The following is a 9,490-nucleotide window of genomic DNA, read 5'->3' on the forward strand; positions in this document are numbered from 1 at the left end:
CTCATCTGTCAGAGCACACCATTATTTGTGGGGACATGCAGCTATTCAGCAGCCACCTTGGAATTAGGTTTAATTGTGACCCCAAGACAGATTTCATTACATTTCAACTCAATGGTGTTGAGTTGTGCTCTGTCATCAACCTGGGGCAGTCAACTGATTATAAAGCAAGTATTTAATCACCTTAACCCTCCAGAGACTTAAATTAAGGCACTTCACCACAGTCCCTTTATTCTTTAGTCTTAATTGAGGTTTCATTACCCACTGGCTACAGGGTCATTGTTTTGAGGCACAGGTACCTGACAGCTGAGGACCTGGGGCTACCTCAGCGTGAGCTTTCATTTATATCAGGCAGCATTTGCTCATTCATCTCTTTGATACCCAGATAATGATCTCTGGCTTCAGCAACAAATAAGTTTTGAATATTGATTCACTTTTGCCCTGCTATCCCCCAATCTAAACAAATCAATTCCCCAGCAAGTGACAGGCACTTCTCCCTGCTATCCCCCAATTTAGATAAATCAATTCTTTAACAAGCGAGTCATCCCCATTTAGTAAAGCACTATGAAAACGCACTTCAATAAATCTCTTCAAGTTTCCTACAGAGGAAAAAATATGGTTTTAATATACAATTTCATATAATTGTTTTAATAAAAGGAGCCATTAACTATGGTGCTGTAATGCAAGTTGTATTACAGGTAAAATTTCATCTCCCCAGTCTCAATGGGGGACACAGAGGACCTGACACAGGACAGAAAAAGGACATTTGTTAAATAGGTGTTCAGCCAGGGAGAAAGCTAATTTGCTTTGGGCTCAGTGCTTTGTCTTTGCTTTCAACACCAACTATTTGAACTCAAAAACTGCCAGGCATACTAGCACATTAGGATCTATCAAAATTCAAATAAGATGCATAATCTAAATAATGTAGTGTATAAATTGACTTTAAGGACTGAAGAAGTTGCATATGCATCTTTTAAGGTCTGTAGCAGCAAAAGGAAGACATCCATATTTCCCCTTTACTTTCCAATCTGCCATTTCATGTCTTTAGGCACTGTTTTTATACTGTTATATTGGGAATGCAAATATTTCACAAAACTTTCTATAAGCTTGAATACAATTCTAAGCATTTACATTTCCCTGTAACTCAGTAAAACCATAAACCCATTAAACAGTATTTCCACCAAAATCAACCTGACAATCCCCAGAACGAGCACTTCCAATCCAGTCTCCTGTTTCAAGGACGCTTCCAAAGTCCTCACGTCCCCTGAAGAACATTTTGACATTAACAACCAAAGTCTTCAGCTTCACTAAAACCAAGAAAGGCAAGGCTGTCATGCAGTTCAGCATCCATTCAGCTCCACTTCTTGCATAAAGATTTCCCCAAGAAACACCACTAGCTGTACAGAAATGAAGGTATCAGAACAGGATTAATTTCCTGTGTCATCTCACATCTCTAGCACAAAGAATGATCTTCCCCAGCTCTCTAATTTGGTGGGTACTTCCAAAGAGAAAGGCAATGGGAAAAATACGTTAGCATTGATAATTGCAATCAAAATGAGTTAGCAGCCAGTTCTCCAGATAAACTGGATGGCCAACCCAAAGACAATCACCTGCAGCCCCTGGCAGTGCAGCAGAGCCAGCCCAGAGGAATAAGGCACACAGCTTTTTCTCAATCACACCACTCAGTGGAGGGGAGCAATTCGGATAAGAATAAATAATCAACTTTGCAGACAAAAGTACAGTGCATAACAACCTCGTCCTACCAGAGCAGTTGTCACAGCCAGAAGAAACTGAAGATCCTTAAGACAAAATCCTTGCTGCTAAGAGTTACAGGAACCACAGAGGGACATGGATTGTAAGGCTCAGTGACAAGGCCAAGGGAGCTGTGTGCAGGCCTCCTCCACTGCTTTGACCATGTCTGCAAGTGGAGTCTCTCTAAGCTGATAAACTCCAAAGTTAAAGTTAGAGAGAAATGAAGGATGGATAAATGACAAGATTAGAAAAGCCTGGCAAAAAAAAAAAAAAAACCACACACAAAAAAAAAAAAAAAAACCAAACCCAAAAAACATTTAAACCTTCCAAGGCTCCCCTACTGCATTTCATTGATTCCTTCCATATTTGGTAAAGAAACACATAAACAGCAACACTGAAAACCTAAAATAAAAGGCTTTATTTTCTCTAAACAGCATTTGTTTTCCGTTCTTTTTTTAAAAAAAAGTCTTTTAACACTTTCAACATTTGTTCAATAAAATGAAAATATACAACAGCCTTGTAAATCAACATCTTTTCTTCTACTTCAAAAAATATATGCATCCTTCACATCAAAAGCACACATTGATTACTTACAACACAAAAGCTTCGTGGCTGTACAACCCTGAGGGTTCCCACACAAGCATGAACACACTTGCGTGCACAAGAAAGGCAGCACACAACTGGTGAACTGTTTGTTCAGGTGGTAACACCTCAAAGCCTTTAAGGATTTTTAGCATGGAAAGACTGGCAAACCCCAGCAACTGCATGTTATGGGCCTCTCGTGGCTGGTGGAAGTTTTCTGCATTTAAATGTCTCCTAAAGGTTCTGCTTGTTACAAGCCTGAGTGTCTACAGCCACTGGCTAATTCTTTTAGCAAATTTCATTCTTGAGAATTGAGCTCAGCTTTGGGCCCATAAGAAGTCACAAGAGAGGGCTTGATGGCAATCCAAATAATTGCCTGAAGAGTAAGCAATGAACAGCCAGAGGCTGAGCACTTCTCTGGCACAAACAGCTCCATTTGATCCTTCTGTCAAGTGACTGAAGTGCACAAAGAACTGGAACTCAGGATATCAGCATGGCATTCACAAAACAGCCACAAGAATGAGATGGAGAAACCATTATCAGGCTTTGGCAAAGAAATTTTTATCTCAGTCCTCACTCATTGAAGTGCTAAAGAAGAGGCTGATATTCAAAGGCTACGAGGTGAAAATTCAGAGGCTCGTGTTTAAGAATGGTAAATGGGGACATGTACCCATAACCACCAGCATTTCATACCATCCAAAATGGTAAGGCAAGTTACACGGGATTTCCCCCACATCACCATTAAGAATTAAACCAATTGTAAATTAAAGGGATGTCAAAAGATAGTTTTTAAAGATGGTGATAGGAGGCTCTGAGGCTTATGCTCACTTGTCAGCCCCTTGCTTCCATGGAATCAAAGATTCTATGTTATTCTGCATCGTAAAACACCCAGCTCAGTGGCCAGAAATCAAGGTCTGGCTTTCTTTTCTCCTATTTCCTACACATACAATATGGTGCACCAAGGATTGACAGCTCAAAACATCCTGCCAGCACCCTCAATGTCACACCAGTTTTGCATTAATGTTACCTTCACATTAACAATGCTTTTAACACCTTCTGCCTGCCTGTGAAACAAGGTCTAGCAGCAGCAACTCACGCCGTTCTAGAATTGTGTAGTGGAATGTCACTAGTCATTTGCTGCTGCTGAGCTTGCACAATCAGGTGGAGCTGTCTCTTTGCAATGGCCGTGTTTAAATCCCATAGAAACTCCAACAGCTTGCCCTGGAGGAGAGTCTCCATGGGCACGAACTGCAGAACCTGCTGGGGAGAGTCCGTGTCCAGCAAAGAGCTCACGAGCGCACTCAGATGCTGCAGATACTCCAGAACGGGCGCGGGGAGGCCTCGGTACCCGACGCACAGCAGAGCGGCGCCGCTCCGCAGGGGCTCCCGCGAGGTCGGGCACGCGAACGCCACGCTCCGGAAGCAGCGGTGCAGGATGAAGACCAGGCCGGCCGTGAAGCGCGTCAGGCAGGAGAGAACAGGCAAAACCAACGCATCTCCTGCCGCCAGCTGCGCCAACGAATGCAGAACACACTCCAAAAGCTGCTGCTGGTACTCGGGTTCTCCATCGTACAGCAAAGAGAAGCTGAAAGTCAGGAGCGTGGCTGCGTCCATGGGCTTTATTTCCATCCTGGGCTGGCTTTCTGTGTCACAGAGGGTGGGAAAGCCCACCACAAGGCACTTGAATTGGTCACTACAACTTTCATTTAGGACTTCCTGATGGCACCTGGAAAGGTCAGACACTTTTGCCAGTATGAGTTCCACAGGAAGAACTTCACAAGAGTGACAAGGCTGCAGCGTTGATCTGCTTTTCAGCCTCCCCCCACCCAACTCCTTCACAGCTTCATTAAGATTTTCTAAAACCTGAACATCACAAAATGGAGAACACTTTACTCTTGGCAATCTTCTTCCTTCCAAAATGTACCAAAAGCTACATTCAAGGTTAGAAAATGATTCTTCCAGGACACACACGTTCCCAGCATTATTTAAACTATGTTCCTCAGCCCAGTGATTTAAATAGCCCTTTGCCAGTTTATCATTCCATGTCAGGGTTTCCATCATCTTCCTTTCATTGTACGTACTAAAATATTTGTTTCTTTGCCCAAACCATTTCGCATTCATGCTGCAACCAGCCTGGGATTTCTTGACAAGCCAGTTATTTCTGCCAATGGGTTTCAGGTGGAACTTTTGCATGAAGAACTCTACTGCACAGTCTCTTAACTTGTTCAGTTTCACCTGCTCTGCTTCTTCCATGTGCTCAAAAAGACGGATATTCTCAGAGATAGTCTCTACCTGGCACTTGTGAAAGAACATGCAACACTCTTCATGTGTTTTAAGGAATGATTCTGGAAGTGTATGCTGGGAGAAAAGAGCTTTGTTGACCATTTCTGATCCAAAGTTCTGTGTCATTTTAGGAAGAAGCAGATGAAGGCTTTCTCTGCCCATATAGCGAAGGCAAACCACATAGACCTCTGAGTTTCCAGCTTTGCTGGTGGCTGGTTTAAAGACATGCACCTCCTCAAAAGCACAGTTTAGCAGAAAGAGCAGGTTGATAGAACAGTGTTCAAACAGAGTGAACATCTTCAAAACAAAGGATCCTCCAGTGCCCAGGATCATTAAAGCAGTGACTGTTTCACAGTAATGAAGGGGTGAGACAAGAGCTTCCTGCTCACCTGGATTTCCCTGGCAATCAAAGCTGCCATCAGCAGTTACCAAGTGGACTGTGGTCATACTGCTCACAAAGCTCTGAAGTCCTGTTAGATGTCTTAATGTCATCACATCCCCAGTGTTATCTGGGCCAAAGTACCACCAAGGTAATGTATTTGCTATCAGACGGTCATCCATGATCATCATAAGGATGTCATTGGCTTCATGATAAGGGTTTAGAGTATTAGCTATCCAATTCCAGTGGCAAGGGACATGGTGGGACTTCAAGAAGTGGTTAAGGCTGGCTATAAAAGCTCCAGGTGCTTCACAGAGGTGTACAGAATTCAATTCTCCATCCTGAAGAGCTTCTTGTGGGAGAAGAGAAAAACTGCACAGGATCTCATGAAATTTGCACCATGCCTGGGTACAGAGCTCAGCATTCACAGATTTCTTCACGTGAGGTATTATTTTCCCTGCTTTATTGGTAAATGAGGTGTGCTGATGCCAATCCTCCAGGTTCTTATCACTCAGCTGGTTCTTCACTTCATTCATTGAGTCCTTCAGGGCCAGGAGTGAGTGAAATTCCACATGATCAGATGTAAAAGCATTGCTGGGATCTGGCAGCTTCCATTCATCATTCACTGGCTTAGTGTAAGTAAACTTCTTCTCAAAGAGGTTCTCAATTTCAGAAAGAATTTCAGGACTGAACTTTTCAATGCTGGTCTTCTGGTTAACATAAGGCTGCTTACATTTATCCATTCTTGGGTGGACTCACAACCTGGACAACATCAGGGGAGAAGAAACCATGTCATTCCAATCATACCAGTACAGAAATAGGAAAACCTTTTTATAAAAAATAAAAATGTGCCTTGCTTAACAACTATACTCCAGAACAGAGGTAAATGCTTCATGGAATGATGCACCAATGAGGAATGTAAATGAGGGCTATCCTAAATAAAATCATTTGAAAATCAGGAGGTTCACCAGTTCAATTGCCCTTCTTGCTATTTACACAGCAAGCGAAGAAGAGTTTGCTGGTGCTGGGCCCTTCACTGACTCTGAATACTCTGCTCACTATATGGATCTAAACACTTAAATATCTCTCTCAGTCACAAAAGAGAACACACCACAAGCTCTCCAAATTCAGCAAGTGGCCCAGAAATGTTATCATCTGATTATAGCAGTGTTTATCCAAGAGCTCTAAGTATGGAGGGTGGGGAGCCACAAGCAAAGGCAACTTTGAGAGGGAGCACAGCTGCTGCTCCTCCAATTTCCCAAGTGGGAACAACCCTCCCACCTCTTCCACCAGACCCAGTATAATGCTGGGGTAGCCCCTCACTGGCACCCTCGAGAGCTGCCCCTCAGCTGAAGGGCCCTGGAGGGATGCTGGACACCAGCCAGCGAGCAAAACCTTTCCCTTCCTCTGCTCAGCATTCCTGCTCTCTGCCAGGCGACTGCAAACCCTTATGGCTTCCTTGAATGACTGAAAAAACTGTGATAAACCTGAAGTGAGAGGACTTGGTTGCAGCTGTGGTCAATGGGAATACGAGCTTGATGTTAAAGAAGAAAGCAGTGCTAAGTGCTGTGCTGCGAGTGGGTAAAGGCCAACAAATAGGAGCACACTCCACGCAAAGCTGACGAGGCTGCTGCAATCTGCTCCACCGCTCAGCACAAAGCACAGAGCGCACAAGTGACAGGCACTAACCAGAAATCAGCCAGCCAGCAATTTATTCCAAACTAAAATGTTCATTTAAGCAAAATAATTTAATCAAAATTACCACCCGAGATAGGCTGAGAGATTTCCTATCTCTTTAACCATCCCTCAAGCCCTCGCATTCCCACAAACGCAAAATACAATGACCTTAAGTGTTACATAACAACGGAGTTTGAGAAGATATTGGATTAAAACTGAAAGAGCTGAGAAAGTTGGAAACAATGGCCACCCTCAGCACTTTACCCCTCAAACCTATGCAGCACCTCAGACCACAGCCCACATCTGTTTGCCCTCATCACCATCAGCCCTCTGAGGAGAAGAGAGGCACATGGCCACACGCACAGCTGAGGTTTTATCTTGCTTTTTCCCAATTTAAGGCCTTTCAATGGGGCAGGTTTAATTTCACTATCCTCTATGCAGATAGGCCCTGGCTTTAATCTCATCCTTTCTTGTAGGATGTTCTTGGTAAAGAGGAAAACTGGGAAAAACACAGACCATTGTGTCCTTGTCTAGTTTATTCCATTTGAAACACCAACTATGAGTATGGGCTTTTAATTACAGCTCACCCCAGTTATGCATAGGAGAAGTTTGGGTTGGAAGGGACCTTAAACACCATCTGGTCCCAACCCCCTGCCATGGGTAAGGGATACCTTCCACTAGACCAGGTTGCTCAGACCTCCATCCAACCTGGCCTTGGAGACTTGCAGGGATGGGGAAGCCACAGCTTCTCTGGGCAACCTGTACCCAGAGAGGCCCTTACCACCCTCACAGGGAAGAATTTCTTCCTAACATCCAATCTAAATCTCTTCTCTTTTAGTTTAAAAATGCTTCCCCTTGCCACACCACTATCTGCTCATGTAAAAGGTTACTCTCCTCCTTTTGTATATGCCTCTTTTAAGTACTGGAAGGGGCTCTAAGAGCTCCCCAGAGCATTCTGCAAGGCAGAACAACGTCAGCTCTCTTAGCCTGTCCCAGAGGTGCTCCAGCCAGAATGCTAATAAGCTCAACCCTAAATCCAAGCTCACACAGCACATAGCAAGAGCAGGCAAACGCCTGCTTTTTCATCATCATTTTCCAGACCCCTTCCGGCCAGGACCGGCCTCTGGGCTCGCCCCGCCGCGCAGCTCCTCACCCATCCCCGCGCTCCGCTTCCGGCCCGGCCGCCTCACTCCGCCCCGGCCGCTCGTAGCGCCGCGCCCGCCCGAGGCGCCTCCCCGCGCCGCCCGCTCCCTACGCGAGGCCGCGGCTGCAGCGCGGCCTGGAGCCGCTCCCGCTCTTACCCGGCGGGAGCGCGCCCAGGCGGCCCCTCGCCCGCCCGGCACGCCCTCTCCTCGGGGGCACCGCCCTGGCCCGGGCCGGGAGGGTTCCCGGCACTGCGGCTTTGCCATCAGCGGCGGGGGAAGCTCGCAGCCCGGATGGGTGAGGAGCGGCTGAGCCCCGCGCAGGCCGGGCAGGCGGCAGCGCGGCTCCTCGGCTCCACCTGCTAAACAGGAGCCCGAGAGCGGCTCCTTGCCGCGAGGAAAAGGGAGCCGAGGAGCCGCCTCCGAGCAGCGGGGCAGCCCAGCAGCACAGCGTTGCTAGAAGGTACCCGCGCAGCACTTACCAGCGCTAACGCTGACAGGTTGCTCAGGAAGAAAAGAGGAGAAGGGCTGTGTTGGGATGTGTGGCCACCCGCTGGAGAGGCAGGGCTGGGGCTCAGCGCCCTGTGTGCTTTTTCCCGACGCCCTGGGCCGCCTGCCCTGGGAGCCTGAGCCCAGCGCGATCATCTCGCAGCCCTGCAGGGACCGCGGCTCAGCGCACGCTGAGTCCGGAACCAGCAGCGATGCTCCTCCAGAGCTTGCTTTGCCCTCTGTAACCCACAAGGCGGGTACTTAAGAAGACTCTTCACATAGTAACCCACCTTGCTGCCCTTTCTAAATCCCCGGGAGACTTGTTACACCCAGCTTGGGTTAGCAGGAGGCAAGAGCCTTGAAATATTAACAGAGTCATAATGAGCATCACTGAGCATCCATTGCAGCATCCCTGGAAACACACAGACGCTTTAGGCAGCAAAACAGCATCTAATCTGCACACAGAAGCAGAAAGGTCAAAGCATATTCATTATTACAGTAGACAGCAGGTGCAAGTTGCTTTCGAGACTTCAAATATTATGGGGATTTTCCTATATGCAGGTTCAGGATCCCAGCCCTTTTGGGAACAAATAGCCAACAATGGAGCATGAGTAAGCAGAAATCCTTTTGCTTTAATACGAGGCTTCCTGCTATTGATTTTTGCACTCTCACATATTCTTCATGAAGCTCAATCCAGTCCTAAGCCAGAAGTAATTTTGGTACAGAAATTCAGTGCTATCAGTACTACGCATTCCAGAACTGATAACTTGGGAAAATTTTGCTTGAAGCCCAGTAACTGCAAAAAAAACCAACCAACCAACCAAACAAAAACCAAAACAACAAAACCCTTTACATGTCCATCTTAAGGATATAATAATGTATACATAAGGGATCTAGGTACATGAGAGAATTTTTATGTTAAAGTCATAACTGAACACAGGGATCTATAACCAGACAACTTTCCTCCTCTCTTTTAATCTGCTTACTTGCTTTCTAAAATGAAGCAATATTACTACAAAATAGAATCTTAAGTATAGAAAAAGGCCAGTGCTACCTATAAACAGGAATGCAAGACTAAAACTCTTTCAATCCCTTGAGGGGAAAAAAAGAGAGAATGTCTTTTTCAAGCCAAATCATGTCATATTGACCCCTAACAGTGGTGTAACAAAATGGTACTTACTGACTGCCT

The 9,490-nt window shown here is 45.8% G+C and overlaps 1 protein-coding gene across 3 annotated transcripts; it reads right to left on the reverse strand.

The window, feature by feature from the left end:
* Positions 1–2,068: 2,068 nt before the first annotated feature.
* Positions 2,069–9,054, reverse strand: CMTR2 (cap methyltransferase 2). 3 transcript variants are annotated; one of them, XM_038148489.1, is made up of 2 exons: positions 7,972–9,054; positions 2,069–5,755 (listed from the first exon to the last, which is right to left on the reverse strand). In XM_038148489.1, the coding sequence occupies exon 2, from the start codon at positions 5,734–5,736 to the stop codon at positions 3,424–3,426; it is 2,313 nt and encodes a 770-aa protein (XP_038004417.1). In that variant the 5' UTR covers positions 5,737–5,755; positions 7,972–9,054; the 3' UTR covers positions 2,069–3,423. The 3 variants fall into 3 exon arrangements, with proteins under 3 accessions (XP_038004417.1, XP_038004416.1, XP_038004415.1); XM_038148488.1 differs by having other exon boundaries at positions 2,070–5,755; positions 8,295–9,054; XM_038148487.1 differs by having other exon boundaries at positions 2,070–5,755; positions 7,824–9,054.
* Positions 9,055–9,490: the final 436 nt, after the last annotated feature.

This window comes from Motacilla alba, chromosome 11 (assembly GCF_015832195.1).
Source record: "Motacilla alba alba isolate MOTALB_02 chromosome 11, Motacilla_alba_V1.0_pri, whole genome shotgun sequence".
NCBI classification, from domain to species: Eukaryota; Metazoa; Chordata; class Aves; order Passeriformes; family Motacillidae; genus Motacilla; species Motacilla alba.

What these genes read in the sequence shown, in the direction of transcription:
- CMTR2 (XM_038148489.1), bottom strand. Translation starts at nt 5,736, where the DNA reads ATGGATAAATGTAAGCAGCCTTATGTTAACCAGAAGACCAGCATTGAA.